The 20,712-nt window shown below is 27.9% G+C and overlaps 1 protein-coding gene across 5 annotated transcripts in view; it reads left to right on the forward strand.

Annotated features, from left to right (window-relative positions):
* LOC127279754 (probable nuclear hormone receptor HR3) overlaps positions 1 to 20,712 on the forward strand; it is an 87,864-nt gene that overhangs the window by 26,720 nt on the left and 40,432 nt on the right. The window contains exon 1 of one of the 5 annotated variants that reach the window (XM_051302287.1): positions 8,085 to 8,227. The exons of the other annotated variants lie outside the window; for them this stretch is intronic. Within the exon in view, the coding sequence (XP_051158244.1) occupies positions 8,104 to 8,227 (124 nt within the window). The 5' untranslated portion in view covers positions 8,085 to 8,103. Of the gene's footprint in view, positions 1 to 8,084; positions 8,228 to 20,712 lie in introns of those variants that run through there. 5 annotated transcript variants of the gene reach the window in all.

The raw sequence follows: 20,712 nt of genomic DNA on the forward strand, positions 1-20,712 counted from the left end.
ATTATTGTTAATTATTTTCACAATTTTATTTAATTGCTATTTTCTTCAAAGTAAAGTACAAGTTTGTTTAACGAAAAATAAAATTAACACGCTTTAAAAAAGAGGAAATTAGATTTTAAATAACTGGATTCTGTTACAGGCATGAAGTTGAAGCAAAGGGAGTTATAATCTAATGATGTACTCACTTTTGGAGTTGATTTTTAAAAAAATTCTACTTGCCATTATAACATTATTTTAAGCCCAAAAATAGACTGAAACTTATTTTGAGCCAAAAAATTGGCTAGTATTCAGTCATTTTGGTTTTAAAATGTAAACGGAGTCAGACTTTCTTTTTTCTGTGTAACATTAAGTTGATTTTATTTTTAGTCATCATCTTGTATTTTTATTTTCCAAGAAAGTGAAAATTCAATACGATGTAGCACCTTAATAATACTATAGAAGAAATATTAGGGTAAATAACATTTACAGAATGTTTATATGTCCCCCAATTCTTAATTAATAATTCTAGAAATATTAAAAACTTCTTTATAAAATCAACAAAAATGTTTTCTTTATTTTTAAAATACAATTTTTAAAATTAATAATTGACACTTTTAAGGGAGATTCTGGGGACAATTCAAACAAATGGAATATTTTTGAAACGGTTTTTTTGATGCTTAGATATTTTCCCACTTGAATTAAAAAGTTTTTATATTTTAGTAAAAGTCCGTTTTCACCGTTTGGATAAATTTAATCTTCCGAGAGGTTAAAGGCAGTAGATATATATTCTGCGTCTGCGTAGAAGCTGTATATAAACATTTTGCGCAGACGCAGAATATATCTACTGCTTTTAACCTCTCGGAAGATTAAACTTATCCACACGGTAAAAACGGCCTCTAAGTGTAGTTTAGGGATATTAATTTTATATTCAGGCCCAGCTTTGGAATTTTTTTTAGTTATTCACAAATAGGGTATAATATTTTTTTCACTCTTTTTTTTAAACACAGTGATAAATTGTATTAAAAAGTACCTAAGGGACATTTGACACGATAGGTGCTTTATTTAGCCTATGGATTGTCACAATATTTTTGATTGATCGAATTGAAATATATATAATTCTAGGGGGATTTTCGAGTTTCTTTGTCAAAAATTTCAGATTCAAAATTTCAAGCTCAAAATTTTTTATTTAATTTACTTGAAACAGAGTATAAAAAAATAAAAGTTAATTCTAGTCACTGTAAAAGATTTTTCAAACTTGTTACAACTGTCCCCAGTTTCCTTACTTTTTACAGATTTTTTAATCATCTTTGCTAAAAAATTAAGACTTAAAAATCTATTTTTCTTATGATTTATTAATATAACAAATTAACATAAAGTTAGACTGTTATATAAAGTATGCGGGTGTTTTAAACAAAGATCTCAAACCATATACAGGTACTTTTATTAGTATTTTTTCATGATATATTTGTCCTTTAGAGTAATAACTCAAGTAAATAACGTTTCAATCAGTTCTAGCTTGATATGCGCAAAAAAAGGACGTCGGTGAAGTTCACAATGTTTATAATCAATTTAAAAGAAAAAAATAGTTTTTATACAAATTATTATTTTTTTAATTAAAACAATTTTTGTTACATTTTTTAATCGCTGATCATAAACGTTGTAAATTTCACCGAAGTAAAAGAAGTATATTTTTTAAAACATACACGTAGAAAAATGGAAAACAAAGATAAAGTAACTTTTACTACTTTCAAAGTAAATTCTAAAGTGTTTGGAATTTTTGGCAACTTTTGCTCCAGAAATAGTAAAAAAAAAACTGTTTCTAGAGTAAATTTTACTATTTCAGGATAGTAATTTTTTCTATTTTTGGAGCAAAAATTGACAGAGACGCGTAGAAATTTCCGACAGTTTAGATTTTATTTCCTAAGTAGTAAAAGTTACTTTATATTTTTTTCCATTTATTAAACTTTGTCCATTTATAAATCTTAAATACCAATTTTAAAAAATAGTACGATTGTGTAAATAAAATTACTTTGAAAAAGTTTTTTTTTATAATTATTAAAAATAACATTTATCTTTAACCTACAATGAAACAAATTAAACAGGTGTTTGGTTATTAGTGCAAAACAATTGACTGATATGAATGAACATTGGAAAACTTACATGTTTGTATAAGAAATGATAATAACAACTGTAGACTTTAAAAAAAACAATCCTATTTTTCTGATATGATTTTGTTTGAAAAAGTAAATGTCTAGCAAAGATTTCTTGGTTCCTTGCATTTCAGTTATACATATGAAATTATATGACGCTAATTTATTTCTTTTATTTTTCAATGTAAAATAGAATCCAAATGATAATAGTTAATAAATAAAAGTTCTCTGTAAATTCGAATCAGTAAGATTTCACTGACAAAATAGTTGGAATTTAGCCACTGAATCAATTCAGTAAGATTTCCACGTTACATTTCACTGAAAATCTGTAAAATTATTACTGATTTAAACAGTTAAATCTGCATTATCATTAATCGGTAAAACAGATTTGACCGTTTTAATCAGTAAAGAAAAAGAATTCTACTAATTTTCAGTGAAATATGACTTAATTTCAGCGGAAATTTTACTGAAGTTATTCAATTTCTAAATTCCTACTATTTCATCAGTGGAATCTGACTGATTGAAATTTAGAGAGTTATGAACTGTATTACTCCATACGGAGTTTTCATTCAAGAGTAACCCCCTCCTCAGAGTCCTCCAATAAGAGGGATGAGGACCTACCCCAACTGTATACCACAACATATACTCCTCTCCTTTACTTTCAGTAGCAGCAGCCCTTCGTTTTCTCTTGTACCGTCTTCTTTCATCAACTTATTCTTCAGAATTTTCTCTCTCGTTTGTTCCCTTTTTATTTCACCCTCCTTCACCCTTGGCATAAATTTTCTCTCTTTCTCTTTCCCTCATACTCCTCTCACTTACTCTTATACACACTCCCACCGCTAGAGGAAAATTGATGGTGGGGTTCTCTGGTCTTGCGCGACCAGTCAACCCAAAGCTTCGGTCGCGTAAGTGTCCCGGCTGTCAGTCGATTTGGTGTGTGCCGGTCAAAGGATTAAAGCGTGTGAACAATTTCAAAATTACACGCTGTGCCGGTACAATTTTAATATCAAACAATAAGTGCGCGAAATTTTCAGTTACTGTCTACTTTCACTTCACTGGTCGCATAGATTACAATTTCTTCATTAATATTTGTAATCGTCATTTTTAGCTTCAAGAAGAAGAAAATTACTATTTAAGCTAATTTATAATTAGTTTTTTATTTAAATTAAAATTTCATTGTGAAATGCAATTGTCAGGCCAGTGGAAAAATTATAGATGAAGTTTATTATTTTAAGGCTGTTTGTGAATCTTTTTCTTAAAAAGAAGCAAGTGTAAAGAAGAGAATATAAATCGAAGATTATCGAAGATAATTGACAAGTGAAAGTGATTTGAAACGTGCACACAGTGTTGGGAGTATAGTACAGTGACGAATATATGTGTTTGTGTGTTCAAGAAGAGGAAATTTTAGTGCGATCTCATCTTTAACTGGATTATTAGTTTTTAGAAATATGAGCACATACCAAAAGTGTTAAAAAGCGATTTGCTAATTGCAAATCTTGTGGTGGGTTCAATGAAAAAAATAGTTGAAAACTAAAATTCAACGATAATTGAGAGTTTCTTCGTTTCTCTTTTCGCTGTTTCTTCTCTTAGTACTTTTTGTATATAGCATCTTTCCATTTCTTCCTACGATCACATCTCCTACTCCCATCATCACGGCATGACACCTAGTTATGGATATTATTAAGTAATACATATTGCGCGCACGCACACGCCTATCTTTGCTCCTCGCTGTCTGTATTATATAGATACAAACTGCTGTAACGTAACATAAGTATAGTACTTAAAACGGTCACTACAAGAAAATATTTCTCATATGCAATAGTTCTTCGTCCCTCCCTTCTATCTTGATTTATTTAAAGGTGGGAAAATTTTAATATTTAATTTGCACACTGAAGAAAGGGTTTGGTTTTGACAACAAAACTTTTGGTTGGTATTTAAACCAAAATTTTTTTGTTTTGACAACAAATTTTTTACTGTCTTAATCAAACTTTGGTTGAACCAAAGACAGTCAAAATTTTGTTGAGATAACAACAAAATTTTGGTTTAAATACCAACCAAACGTTTTGTTGTCAAAACCAAACCCTTTCTTCAGTGCAGTTGCGGATTAACTAAGAAAGTAACATTTATAGATGTATGTTTTGAATTTTGGGTATTCATTTACAGTCATCAGAGTTTATCACACTACAGAGACGTTTTTGATTACGTACAACTGATAACACCCTAATGACACTATAGCCTTATAAATTAAAGACCTGTCAAACTTTATATCTCATTCATCTTTCTATGATTTATCGCGTAATTTTCCAAAAATATATAAGGGTGATAATATGTTGAGTTAGTTCACGCAAGGATTTTAATTCTTTTTTGTACTTTTATTGACGTTGACACAGTCTCAAAACAAAACCACTATCTATATATATATATATATATATATATATAGGAAATTAAATTTCTTCGATAAATGTGAGAAACAGTAGCTTACCATTTTTGAATAATTTATATACAGCCTAGAAACAACTGGGTAAATTTAGTCACATGTTTCTAGTAGTAATATGAAAGACGGACATGGCAAAGAGGAGTCTTTTCATGGCAAAGTACGAACAACTACACGACCTACATAAGTAGTGATTCTCGATGTGGATGCTCCCACGTCAAAAATAATTCAAAACAATTTTTCCGGTTCTATAATAATAATTACTTATTTTAAAAAAACTTTGCCAGTTTAAAATTTGTAATTTCTCTATTTATATCTAAAATTGGAGTTAAAATATTAAAAATAATTAATCCATATTTTATTGTAATATGTGATGAACGACTACTAAGCAAATTGAGTAAGTGCGGAAGACTTTTCCCAGTATCTACGTGCACGTCCTAATATTAGAATAGTCTGTAAATAGTCTCACGGCAAATATCAATATCCTCTGGGAGAAGCTGGGAAGTATAGAAATACGCGAAAGTTAAAAGACCTTAATCAAAATGGCTAACTCGGTCACCATATAATAATAATAATAATAATCGAAAGTCAGATATTTCTATTTAATCATTTAAATTAATTGAAGAAAATATCGGAAATATTAATACATGCACTCGAAAATAATCGGTTTAATAATATAATTACAAATGACCCAGTAAAATTGAATTTTAATTTTATTTTGACACTTAAAAATACTTGTAATTTTTCAATAACTGTTCTCTTTTAAAATAGTTTTCATTATTTAGTTTAAAAATGGAGTGCATTAGTTCATTTTCATTTAAATCAACATAAAAGGGGACAAGTTCAACCTGCTCTAAAACATAACAGGTAGTCACAAAATTACATTGTAATAGCGCTCTTACTCATGATTGGTGCGTAAACATACACGCAGATGAAGCATAGGCTCATCGAAAGTGCACTTGCGGAGTACGGAGCGTAATAACACGTGTACAGGAAACCGATAGTATATACGCAACGTGTATATATACACTAATATAGAACAAGAAGTCTGATGGAGTATAGGTATATATTTATAATTTATATACAACCATTGCAAAAACGGTTTTCTTTTGTTATAAGTTCATCTGCATAATTGTGCTATACGGAATTCTATAATTCTATGACCTATAGAATTTCATGTTGTACAGTCTACATAAAGCAGAAAGTCAAGTTTGCCTAGTTGTCGTTTGGTAGCTTGGTTGTCAGCTTCGTTTCATAGCAAAGTGTAGCTCCCCTCGACGAGCTTTCGTGCTTGCTGCTGACTTAAAGGGAAACCATCGGATTACTTACACAAGCATTGTTACAGAACATAGTTTGAACTGCTACTGAACTGCAAAACATACTATCATCATTCTTATATGTTCTATAATTCGTAGTTAGTTGCATCCCATTCTTATGATATTTAATAGAAAAAGATTTATTTTTTTCTACAGCATGTAAAAACGATTTCAAATGCATCCTTAACGAACACTAATAACACAGACCGATGAAATTTTTGCCTGCTTCAGAATCAAGAACCAGACTATACTTTTCCGAAGCATTTTGACGTGCTGAATCGGAATCTGACCCCAAAATTTTAACCTAAAAGTGCAGAAAAAACGTTTTTTGCTTATATTTGAGGTCGTGTAACATTAACATATATTTTTTTTCAAAAAGTTCGTTACAGCATCTGAAAGTACTATTCTTACTCTTTAAAATGCATTTTGAAACTTTAAAAAATCTTTATTTGCCTCTGAGTTATCGTCATTTGAATTTTTTGAAGCATTATCTGATACATGAATATTGAAACATTCATCACTCAAAAAATTCGAATGACAAATAAAGATTTTTGAAGTTTCAAAATGCATTTTAAAGAGTAAGAATAGTACTTTCAGATGCTGTAACGACCTTTTTGAAAAAAATTATATGTTAATGTTACACGACCTCAAATATGGGCAAAAAACGTCTTTTCTGCACTTTTAGGTTAGAATATCTCGAAAACCTTACATGCTGGGTCAATTCTAAAGTCAGATTCCGATACAGCTGTGAAAAATTCCCTATTTAATCAGAATTTATATCATACTTAACAAATTCAATAGTTTTTAATCAATAGTTTTCATGGAGAAATGAAAATAGATTATTCCTATAACATAATTTTCTTATGATTTAGTGTATATAATTTAGTATAATACAGCCTTTTGCTTCACGAGCTGTGCTATATATATTTTTCAAATAAAAAATGCATAAAACTCACCTATTTTATTAATTAAACTGTGTCAAATATGTAAAATATTAAAATAATTAAAATTTAATTGAATGATGGAATATATACTGATTTCTTTTGACATATCTGGAATATTGTATAAAATAATTAAGACATGTTAGAATATTTAATTTACACTCTTCAGAATTATAGAATATTAAATGAATTTTTATAAAGTTTTTTTGAAATATTTTTTAGGATCCCTTCTTAAAGTTGATATTTTTAGTTGTTTGCACATAATATCCAAAGAATATCTTATGTGCTTAAACTTCTGAACGTTCAGATAATAATACTTTACAAAGACCATCTTTATAGAAAAAATGTATGTCAAAAAAAAAATCAATGTCACTGAAGAACAATTGCAAAAAATTATGCATAAAAAATTAATACATCACTCTGAAAGCACTCTCTAAATCAGTACGAATGAAATTGTCACCGATCTCATTAAATGGCTAAATTCCAGCTATTTGAATAAGTGATAATCACTAATTCAAATGGTTGTAATTTACCCATTGAATGAGATCAGTGCATACAGTATTAATAACTTGGCACAAGTTACCATAACTTTAAATTAGTTTTTCCGCAATTGTTATGTATTAATTAATGCATCATCGATTCTGCATAATCGTGACATCAATCAATGTAAATATTAAGTATCTTTCATCGCAGCACGTCTACTTTTTTTCCAACATTATATGAGCTGTGACTGACATGATGATAAACCGCATATCGAACTAAATATTCTTTTTATAACACAACTGAAACCGCATGAAATTTTTTTTTCAATTCTATTCCAAGTTTGTAAATTTTCAAATGAAACGCTAGAAACTCTCAATTAAAAAAAGGAGGATTGTCTCCAAATATAAAATTTTTAACTAATTGACTTTCAGCAGTTCAAAGAAAAGAATGAAAAGAACAAGAGAAGGAGAAAGAAAGAAGGAAGAAAGGAAGAGGAATGCTTGAGGATTGTAAAACATTTCAAGCATTTCCTTATATCACATATATGAACTCAGGTCCGTATTTTAAGAAAAATTTCGTTTATTAGTCAATAGAGAAAGAATTTTTCATCTTGTAAATTTTTTGGCGAATGTTTTCTTTTTTCGCCTTAAAAAACAAGAAAGAGAGAGGCGACTAATCCAGAAAGGGTTGGGTCTATGATAATAGAAAAATAAAGAAAGTGATAACATCATTAGCCTATCGTATGTGCGACTTCCTAGACAGCAAGCTGGACACAGAAAACCATCACCACGGCATTCAACATGTTCGAGATGTGGAGCGCGGTGAGTTCCAAGTTGGAACACTCCGCGACTTCCTCCGCGTCACCATTACCACTATCATCTCATGCACCGCAAACGCCGCATACGTCATCTGGAAGCATAAAAGGTAATTGTTTCAAACATGACACCTCATGGAGTTTCCATTATTATCCTACCTTATGTTCAATTTGCACAAGATTCTTAAACCTCCGATATATTTTTCATCACTTATCAAAATTAAATAATTAAATAAAACAAAAAATTATATTTCAAAATATTATTTTTTTTTTAATATTTGGAAAACTTGGTTTTATGATTATCCCATAAAAATCATTGCTTATAATTTTCTTTCGCAAGAATTTTATTAGATCTAATTATTTTTTAAACGAATTTTTATTTTCCGAATTGACATTTAACAAAATTTCTTTTTAGACAAATTAACAGAATTTTTAAGTAGCGGATTTTTATTTGAGAGAATTCTCATTTTACAAAATTTCTCTTTACAATACTTTTTATTGAAAATAATTCTAATTTAACCGAATTTTGATTTAGCATAATTCTCATTCAACAGAATTTTAAGTGATTCGAATTTTTAAATTTAATTTTTTAATTTCCAATTCACCGAATCTTTATTTGTCCGAATTTTGATTTGTCCAAAATCGCAAATGGCCAAACAAACAATCGACAGAAAGATTTCGGCGCAATTTTTAAAATTTACCAATCACGATTTTCTTGATAATTTCTGATTGGTCGATTTCAAAAATCACGCCGAAATCTTTCTGTCGAATTTTTATTCGGACATCGTCTAAAAAATAATGATTAATAAAATTCTTTTATTGTATGCTTTTTATGGGATAATCATGCGCACCGTTATTTAATGAATTATTTTACAAAATAAATGAATTGAAATATGTAATATTTTTTATGTCAAGGATTTCAGTAATTTTGAAAGCAATTATAAAAATTAATATTATGTCGAATGTTTCTTTTTTTTCTTATTTTTTTGAGACTACCAACATTGCTTTGGAAATTATTACAATTTTTATTGCAATAAATCATCTCGCTTCGTATAAATATAAATGGATTGTACAACCATTCGGAAGAATATCTCTAGCCAGATCAGACTGTAACTATGGGACGATTTCGTAAGAAAGATTTCTGAACCGGTTTCCAACGCCGAATTCACAGTACTTGAGGTAATACAGATGTAGGTACTTTCACTTGCAAAAAAAAGAGAGAGAGAAAGAAAAACAGTACTTTATAACAATAATAATTGACTTCATTTAATATTAAATAGTGGACTTACATAGATGATAGGGTATTAAGTGTTACTTAATGTACTTTTAATATTACAAAGATAGAAAAATGTATTAGGTGTATACTGAATTCACATGAATATTATATTTGTTATTGTTAGTCAATTCGCAAGTTCTATACATATATAACAAACATCATATCGTAAGCAAAACAAAACTGATGATGATAATAATAATAATAGAAAGGACAATATTTCCAGTGAAATACAGATATTCATAAAATTTCCTTCATTGCAAAGGCGGTACACCGAGAGTCTATTACGCCATATTCGAAAGTAGGTCTCGATTCGGAAAATTCTGTGAAATGTTTCTGATAACGCATTCTCTCGACTCTTACTCATTCTCTAGAAAATATGTACTGCTTCGTTACTTTCTTACTCATCCCCATCCGAACCATCGCACATCGTGTTGATTGTACGTGCCAACGAACCCAATTTAACGATAGTCAGCTCTCTTATATGTTGCCAGAGAATAGTAGACGTCACACACGTCTTTTCTATTTATTACTACTATAAAACAATATGAGGAATAGATTCCAAATTCTCTCTAATAATTTTTTTTTCTCTTTCCTCAAAAATGTGTTAAAATTTAAATGGAATATATGTTTTAAATTCAAGTGGAACATAAAAAAAATGAAACAAATATATTCGTTAAAGAGAGAAAATCCTTCGATTTAATGTAACGATATAAAAAAAAAGAATCTTAAGTCGAATACAGCTTCAATGAATAACACACTTGAAAGAAAGTTTGTACCTTACCATTTTGGGACAGAATCCCAATTTGGTCGAGTATCGTCATTGCACCAAACATATAATTGTGTAGCGAGTTTGCATTTGCTCAATGGACAGTAATTTTTTTAACCTTTAAACTACTATAGCGGTCTCTCAGACCTCTCAGTTATTTCTTTTTTTTAAAGTTACATAAGCAGTACTCTCTAAATCTGAATAAGTGAAATTTCACTTAAAATGTGTCAAAAGTCTTCCACGTAGAAAAATAAGTGTATATGCACTTAAAAATAAGTGAAACTTCACTTATTTTTGAGTGAAAACCACTTATTTAAAAGTGCATATACACTTATTTTTCTACGTGGAAGACTTTTGACACATTTTAAGTGAAATTTCACTTATTCAGATTTAGAGAGTATTCACTCAGAAAAAAATTTGTTTAAAACAATCAAATTTTGATTAAATCAACAAAATAAATGTATTTGATCAAACTTTTGGTACTGCGTTCGAAAAATTTATTAAAATACACGAAACGTTTATTTAGATCAAATAAATATTTATTTATGAAACAAATTTTGTTTGAAGTAACCAAAAAATTGTGTTAATACAAAAAAAATTGTGTTAATACAAAAAAAATTGTTTATTTGATTCAAACAAAAATTTTCTTTGAGTGTATTAATATATGAAAAAAAAATTTAAACAAAATATTATGAAAATTTCTAGAAATGTGTAAGGGTTCCATTTTCCGGTCTGATAGACCGGAAAAGCAATAAACATGATTTTTTAACACCTGGCAGTTTAAAGATCATTAGATTCATTAGATCTTATCTCGATATTTTTTTTATATTCTCTAAATTTGAATTGTCATTTTTAAACAATGTTAGATTTTCCAACGTTTCGGCACCTTTTCCCTCTAACATATTATTGTTATTATTATTGAAAATTTTAGTTTTTTCATTTATTCTGTAGCTTTGTCATGATTATCCCTCCAAAGATGTGATGTGACTCAAAAATAGAAACTGCCATAATAATTGAAGTATCTAATTGGATTAGAAACATGATCAGTTTTCTGAATCAAAAATTAGCGATTCTGTATAGTAGATTCTACTTTCAAGAAAATAGTATCTATTATGACCTTCTTTCCGTGTAAATAAACTCTTATACAATTCGATACAGTTTCATCATAATTTTACGTGACAAATAAAACAAGTTTACTAAACTTTAAAGTTATACTATATAATACATCAGGTTTATAGTTTGCCATGAAATTTTTTCACATGGGGTCCTTAACAATTATTTAATTTCGATGAAAAGTGAAAGTATCTGTAAAAAAAAAAAATTTTGAAATCAATGACTCTCTCGAAAATCCTCATGAAAGCTTAACCGGTTTCTAATTCACAATTGCACACACACATATATACATATATGACGCACATACGGTATTACGCCATCAGATTTGTCCGAACAAGTGTGCTGTTTTTAAACTCGAAAAGACCCATAGTTATCGCGGAGATTTGCAAGTCAGCCACTTTCAAATACCGCTTGCCTCGAAGAGAACCTCACAAAATTTTGAATATGGCCTTCCAGAGTAGTTCATAATATATATATATTAAAGGTTAATAAATTGAGCAATGTAAAAAAACAGGATATTTATAAAAAAAAAATTATTTTCTATTTGTTTGAATTTGTAAATAATAAAGAAAAAATAGAATATAATTTCTTAATACTAAAGTATAACTGAAAAATTTAAGAATAGACCATTTCTAAATATGCCAGTCCAACCACTTTAATGTATCATTTCTCGAGCCCGCGGCATTTTCAGACATTTTCATTCGCGTGTGATATTTGCTGGAAGCTAGAAGCTGCTATATAGAGGGGTTTCGGTGAGGATGGAGGGTAAAGGGTGGAAGGTGGAGCTTTAACGTTCAGGGTGGTTGAGGGTGGGTCGTGAAAGTAGAGGGGTTAGCTGGTAAGGGGAAATGGAGAGAGGAAACGTGGCTCTCAGATCGATAACGTGCTGTGCGACTGAAGCCAAAACATCAATACATCTGCAGCACGTGCAGATGTACTTTTGTACACCATTAAAAAGTGTAAAAATACTAGAAGATTAATAATGCAAATGTACATTACAATTATTAGTAAAAAATTTTATTTTACCCTCTTTTTTTTATTTTTAATTTTCATTTTTTTAAAAATAATCATACAAATCCGATGTACACGATAGTAAACTATTAAGTGTTAATGTTTTCTTTTAACTTAAAAATATATTACTTCCATGTTTTATAAAAGTTTTCTTTTACTATTTTTGAAATAACAAATTTTGTAAATATTTAAATTATTGTAATACTTACAGAAAACATAGAAATTTGTTTAATTAACCTAATCTAAAAATTTATCCATGATTGGTATAAATTCTAATAAAAATGGTATAAAAATTGTTATAGGTAAATATGTATTTTTAAGTATAACATTTTCTTAATTTTTTTTCTTTTCCTAATTATTGTTTTGAAATTTGTTTTTATGTAAAGACAAGAAAAGAAGGCATTTTAATAAGATACTTTATTACTAGTCACTTTTTATTAAAGTTTCCAAAAAGTTATCAAAACCATTTTAAAATGCATTAAACGAAGATGTTAAGCTAAATATAGAAGATGCTTTTAGCATCTTAAAAAATGACTTTATACAATGTGTATTTTGAAAAGGTTCTTTAAAAAAAAAAATCAACCTTTAAGAAGACTTATTATTCATTATGGAGTATTAGAATGAAAATATTATGAACGTAATGGTGTAATAGAAATAGTGAGAAGAGAATTTCGCATTTCTATGATGTCTTGCAGAGCAAGAATTCCTTCCTTATTTCTGTCCGCCGTCCTATAGTCCTATTTTAACACAAGCTCATCTACACACACACACACACACACATAAAATATATATGTATGCATTGCATTCAAGCTCTTGATTTTCCTTGTGCATGTGTGTCTGCAGTTATCTCTCATAGAATGCTGTGTGCTATAGAACTCAGATCGATGAGGACCTATACACGGTGTCTCTTAAAGAATCCCAGACTCACTTCATTTCTGGAAATGGCAAACGTTTATATATATATATCAACGCGTGACCTCATATATTTTTAATGAAAATATCTCATTTTTCATGTATTTATAATTATTATAAATTAAATCAAACTTTGCCTGTATTTTTGCTGCGTTTCATATTCAGTCACTAAACGAGCGTGTATTGGCGCCATACCATCTATAGGTGGTTCATTTTTATTGCGATTATAATTTTTTTGTTCCACGACTTTAATTTAATTTAAAAAGATGCAATGCTCTTTTTTCCAATTTTAGTTTATTTATTTATTTAAATAATATATTTGTTACACTAATTTGATTGTTAACATAGAACTAACAAATCTGGTTAGTTGCAACAATTTTTGTGATAACAGTAAAATTGTTTAAAAAAATTTGTTTTCAGAACTAGATTTGTTAGTTATGTATTAACGATCCTATAAGATTTAACAATTGTGTTTTCTCTATGAATGTACAATTTTAATCTGATTTTGAAATTGTATATATATATCCTCCAAAATTGGCTGAAATTAATATTCATTTTAGTTTACGTTGAAAACGTAGTCCAAAATCATTTTGTAATTTGAGGTTATGTCTCTTTAATCAAAAATCAAACAATAATTATTGTAATATATTAATATTTTGAAATCAAATATTTTATTTATTTACATGTAAACAAGTTTTAAAGAGATAAAAGTAAAAATTCTTTTTTTTATTAGTATAATAAAAAAATTATAACTTGCATGTACATCTTTAGGTGATAAAGTATATAATTCATAAAATCTTGTCCGATGACTGCGGTAAAATTGAAACACTTATTTTTTTTTTTTTGTAAAAAATATAAAGTGTAAATAGAGAAAAGAAAGAAAGATAATAATCAAAGGTACATTTCTTTCATTTACTTTATTTTCTAGGTCTTATCTCCTCTTATCGTTCATTTTTAAATTCGTTAAATATAGATCAAATTCTTCACTCAACGAATAGATATTTTTAACATTTTCATGAATTATTTGAAAGAATTCATTTTTGTGCTGATATGTCAACATTATGTAAATATGTATATAAATATTTAAAAATGTCACTTTTAGTATATAGACGGGCCAAGTTCAATTGTCGATTTAATGTAAATGCCAAAACATTTGAGATTATCTCTTTATGCAAAAATTAATAATAATTGACGATCAAATTGGATGCTGTGCATTTAATAGGTCATATATATTTAAATCATAAAAAAAGTCTAAGAAAATATCTACTATAATAGAAGTCACATTAGTCTTAATGGTTTGTACTCTTTTATGTAGTAAATATATATAGTGCGAAAAATCTCAGTAGTAACGTCCCATTTTAGTCCGACAGCTTCGTCTCAGGATACAATGCTTCAAAACATGATATACTATATATCGTGAGTGTATAGTATTATTTTTAGAATTTAAACATGCGGAAAACAGAATGTGTGTGTCTATTTAAAAGTTGAATGATAGAGTTCATATGAAAGTATTTTTTCACTGACTTTTTTTTTTTATAAAATAATTGTTATACATTATTTTAACCATTTATTTAATGAAAAATTTTTCTAATAAGAAATATTTTAATTTGACTAATAAAAAATAAGCGTTGTTATTAGAACAGTACATCTTTAACCAATCTAACAAACTCATATAATTATTATGTATAATAAAAAACGGTATTTTAGCAAGTACCGTGATACTCTCAATTATCACAGAATGCAATCGTCTTTCTAAACAGTCGACTTATAATGTTGTACCGTTATTAGTTGAAATTAATTATATCTAGAATTGTACATATTCTGGATAAAAATCAGTATAATTAACACTCAATTAAATAGGAAATTGATCTTGAAGTTATGATTGATCTTTAAAATTTTTTTCCTAAAGACTTTTTAATTAGTTATATAATAATTTACTTTTTTCCACATTCTACTCACTAAATCTAAAGTATGCGTAATTTATATTAATTATTTTACTTAAGCAATTAAAATGCAGTTTTTAAATTAATATACATTGTAAATAAAACATTATATAAAATCTTACATATATTTATTAGTTAATGGTCCAAAAATGAGTTATTGCTAATAATTATTTAATATTTAAAAATTTATTTATTGCCAATAGTAACTCGTGAGAACGCACAGACCGTATGTTTTTCTTCAAGTTTTTTTGGTACAGAAATTTCTCAATGACCGCAGACAAAGGTTATAGTCACTATATATATGAATTAATCGATTTTTGTAAATGTATTTGTACGGAAATTTTTTCTGTATTTAAAAGAGTAACCTATTTAATGTCATAATAACTATAAAAATCCACGCAATAAGTATACTCCTGTTATATGGTCGTTTGTTGTTCCGAAAGGCCCAAACGTAAAAAAAAATGTTATAACTTACAGAAACAATGCTACATTGTTTAGTTGCGTTTATGCAGATAGCTTTATATATCTGTTGTTACTTTTATTTAATTTCATATGCAATAATAATTCTATATAAACCTGAAAATAATTCATTTGATTCAAATAAATTAACCTCAACAAATGAAAGTTCTATCAAATAAAAATTCGATCAAATAGAATTGTTATTAAATGAATTTTCGATTAAATAAAAAATTCTGTTATATGAAAAATTGGTTGGAAATTCTGACAAATAATAATTCGTCAAAAAAAACTTCTTTCAAATAAAAATTCTACAAATTAATATTTTAATATTAATTTGTATTTGTTGACTGTTTATATAGTTGCTTCAATCCTGTAATACGTGCGATAATTTCAAATACGTATCGCAATGATTGCAATTGTACAAACGAAATTGTTTTATTCTAATTTTTTCTTAATTATAACTCAAAAGCAGAAAATGACTATATCTATGAAATGCATATATTTATGTTATTCAAATGTGAATATTGAATAAGTGAAAAGAAAAAAGAAAAAATACGTGAATGAGAAGAAAAAATGTATTTTTTCTATATATATGCACATATAAATCAGCGAAAGTTGGAGGCCAAAATATATGTGATTCATTGAATTCAGTGATTGATTATGAGATATTTGTGCCAAAATGTTATTTAGTTCTGCGTCACAAAAAAAAGAAAGTTACAAACATTCAAGTACGTATAAACAGAACTCTACCATCATTGGAATCAAACAAGACTCCCTCCAGTTATGCAATCAGGTTCAAGTGTCTTGGAAGTGCATGAGCAGCATTTCTAATCAAATGTACATTTGCTGTAGGTGTTTTCCAGAATTTTTGTACACGAGACAAAAATACAAATGAGCAATACAATGTTTAAAATATAGGTAAATTGTATATGCACCCTTGAGAAGTGAAAACGCAGTGAATTACACATCTCTCATTATTATAATACGAAAATAGTTTTCATATATGTAAAAAAATTTTTAATATATTAAAAATTTTTTTACCTCATAAGCCTATTGGATTAAGAAGTTTTCCTTACTTGATATAGCAACAAATACGATATACGTAAACGATAGGTTTTAACCTCAGTTGAGAGATATGATAGAAAAACGTTGCTTTTTAATTTTTATGCTGATTTGTCAACGTTGATCGGCCTGATTTTGTAACCAAGCCATTATATTTCAAGATAAGTTATATACCTGTAACTATAATATTTATGGAATTATTCACAATACACTCTCTTGCAAGAGTAGAGTCTGCTATATATTTAAAACTCATCATGTGTCTTTAAAACACATGACGAGAGGGAAAAGTTTAACAAATGATCTATGAAGAACTTGAAAATTTCTACTTGTAGAAAAGACTTGATTAGATTTTGAAAGGTTTTCAACAAATTTTGAAAAGTACATTAAAAATTTACATATTAATAACTTGACGCTTGGAAGCATATTGCCAGTAATGAAGAAAAGACCTTTACTTGTCTTGAAAACTGAATATGAGAAAGAAACAAGCACTTTTCCGAGAGACACCCAAGGACGGTCTTAGGATTCTTAGTTGAAAGTCCAGGATTCGTACCTGACTACGTACTTGGAACATTGCATAACGTACATTCGCTCACTACAGTCATTACTACAGTATCTCCGACATTGTTGCGGTTAAACCATTATTTAATTTTAATCGATCTCCTCTCCTCTTCGTTCTTTCATCCTAGCAAAAGGAATAATTTACAATAATCTTAAACCGCATACATTTCAGTTACTTCATTTCATTGCATTTTATTATATCATTAATTGATTCCATTTTTATATATGTAAAGAAAAACTTTTCTATCAAAAGTTCTATTTTTATTTATCATAATTTTATACTCTTTATGTTATTATATCATAATTTTTCTGAAAATATCAATAATTTTATTCTATTTGGATCAAAATATACATCGTTTTGATACCTAAAATTCGCTTTAGTTTAAATTTTTAATATATAAGTTTAAAATTAAATAACACTATGATAAAAGTTTATAATATGAATTTAAAAATTCATGGTATGAAAATAGAGAGCCTTTAATAAAATGAACAATATATTTAAACTACAATTTAAGTAACACGATATTTATTTCTATCACAAATTTTATTATTTAGATTTAATGTACAAAAATGTTGTAAAAATGTTAACTTCAGTTAAATTCACAACACTTCACTTGGTCATGAACGTTCACACCAACAATTTCAAAACTCGAAAAAATTTTTTTTTAAAAAAATTCTCCTGGTCGCTATAATGGTTTAGCCCGATTGAAACTTATAGGAATTGTTGTTCATACTGATACGAATGTATGGTAAAAATTTGTGAGAAAAAAATGGGGTTTTTGAGAAAATTAACCTTCAATATTTTCGGGAAATCATCTCTAGTTTCGTTAATTTTTAAGCTTTTTGCAAATTTCAAACGGGATTTTAAAGAAGACAAGATCAACATCAAAAAATTTTTTTTGATTACACGCTAAAGAAAAAAAAATACAAGCAAAATAATTTTTCAAAAGTGTTCTTTTAAGTTTTTTCATTCAAAATTCATATGCGCATAACTTTGTTAAAAATAAATTTTATAAAAAATTAAAAAATACGTGTCTCCTTATTTTTCATACAGAATAACATAGTCAGTTAAATCTATAATGATTTGAAATGGATTCAGCTTTCTTTATATTTATAAAATTTGTAATTAACAGAACAAAATTTTTGAGGTTAGTTTTCTAAAAAGTAAAATATTGAGGAAAATATAAAGAAAATACATTTTTGTGTCATCTGTATCAGTTTCTAAATATTGTATATTAATCAATTTATACCTGAAAATTTAATTCAATATTATTATTTCTATATGTAGTTATTATCGTTTTTAATAGCAGGTGTCATTCAGTTTGAGGGTGTTCGTCACTACCTTTTACCCTATTACTATAACAAATGTCATGTATGGTATATGCAGTTACTGAAAAGTTTATAAATTGATTTTTTAATTTCACTATATTTTTGACTACCGAAAATAAGATTATTTTGAGGTGTGAAAAAAAGAAAAACTGTTCGGAATGTAAATTAACTATGAGCAATTTACAGAAAACGTCCAATATGTGACACCTTTTTCGGGTGGGGGGGTTTAAAGGTGTTTACCCACCGCAACGTTCATACGTCGAGTTATGCGTTACTGTGCAACCCTCATGGAGCATTTACACCTTCGACAAAAAATTTTCTTCACTTTGCATTTTCCGAAATACACTTACCTGATTGGTTGTCTAGAATCTGATTCATTGTGAACAACCAATCAGGTAAGTGTATTTCGGAAAATGCAAAGTGAAGAAAATTTTTTGCCGAAGGTGTAAATGCTGCATGAGCATAGCGAAAATATAGATGTGGTGTGTAAACACCTTTAAGAAAACTCACCCGAAAAAGGTGTCACATTTTGGACATTTTATAGTAAATTGTACATAGTAATTTACATTCCGAACTCTGGTGACTACATGTTACCAGTTATCTGTCGTCTGCAGTTTAATATCTATTATTTTTATACAACATTGTTATTTCGATTGCATTATTATTTTGTGATTATGGTTTCAATAATAATTTGGATTCAAAAAAATAAGTTTAAATATTCAAAAATATGGGAATTTTAAATTCACCTTTAATATGTTGTGATAACCAACAACACAGGTTGCATTCTACTTTAATCTTCAAAAAGTGTCCTTTTCGATTTAGTTTATACAATTTTTCTTACATTTATAAAAACTATAGTAAAATCAGGTGTATAAACTGATATATTTTTTTAATTTCGATGCACTTGAAAAAATGTAATTTTTTCTAAACATTCTCAAAATAATAGTTACTATATCTATATAGATACATGAGGATGAGAGCTGCAAAGTAATAGTTAGCGGCGCGCACTCTTCCATTTTCATTTTGCCCTTCGAGTGAACAATAGCAATAAAGGAAATGTGGAAAATACAACTAGTGCGCAAACGTACCTGTCTCGCGGCTGGATAATTCGATAAATCGTCAAATTGGTCGTCTAGACAGTTTGATTTGTGTATTTCTCGCGCGATCAGAAAACGACTTTGTTTTTTTAAAAAAGCGCATTTTTTCATCATAATAATTGAGACATTTTTTTTCATCTATTTTAGTTAAAATCACCACGCAATGTTCCTTTTGCTATTTTACATTCATGCGCCATAATATAACACACATATCTAGCCTCGAATAATGACACGAATATACGCACGCTGAGAGTTGGTGTTGTGCATCTATATATACATGTGTGTGTGTGCACGAACTCTTTGAAATATAGATAGATGCAGACAGGCATGCTGATGTCGTGTGTCAGGGGTTCTCCTATATTCTTGTCTAGGGGATTTCTGATAGCCACATATACATATATCCCACATTTCCGGCCCCTTTTTCACAGTAAAAACTCACTCAAATACATATTCATATTATATTCAAACATTTTCTTTTCAAAAATTATTTTTATTTTTACTCTCGAAATTAGTTATCAACTAATATATACTGTTTTAGTTATCAAAATTATTTTTGCTATGAAAAATTTAAATAATATTTATTTTTATTTAGATGTAGATGTGCCTGAAGCTCTGAAAGAATGATCAAATGAACGAAATCATATTTTTCGAACTATAAATTTTCAAAAAATTACTACAGCAATGAAAAAGTATATTAAATATTTAATAAATTATTAATTTATTTTTGAATACAGAAGGCAATATTTTTTAATAAAATTTTGAAGTTAAAAAGGTAAACAAATTTCATATTAGCAACGTTTTCCAGAACTGCATCAGGTTCATTAAACACAAATATATAAAAAATAAAAAAAATCATTATTTGAGAGTCCAAAGAAAGTTCAATTTTATTTATATGAAATCAAAATAAGTGTTTTTTTGTATATTTTTGATGTAACAAAGACTTTAACATTAATGATTTATTAATAAGATTTATATAAAACAGGCTTATCGGTCAAAAAATTATTTATTTATTATTGAAATAAATTATTGTTTATTAAAGATTTATATTTGACTTATTCACTCCGAACTG

Source organism: Leptopilina boulardi, unplaced genomic scaffold (assembly GCF_019393585.1).
Source record: "Leptopilina boulardi isolate dan_hultmark-lab unplaced genomic scaffold, ZJU_Lbou_2.1 LbouV2_223, whole genome shotgun sequence".
Lineage (NCBI taxonomy): Eukaryota > Metazoa > Arthropoda > Insecta > Hymenoptera > Figitidae > Leptopilina > Leptopilina boulardi.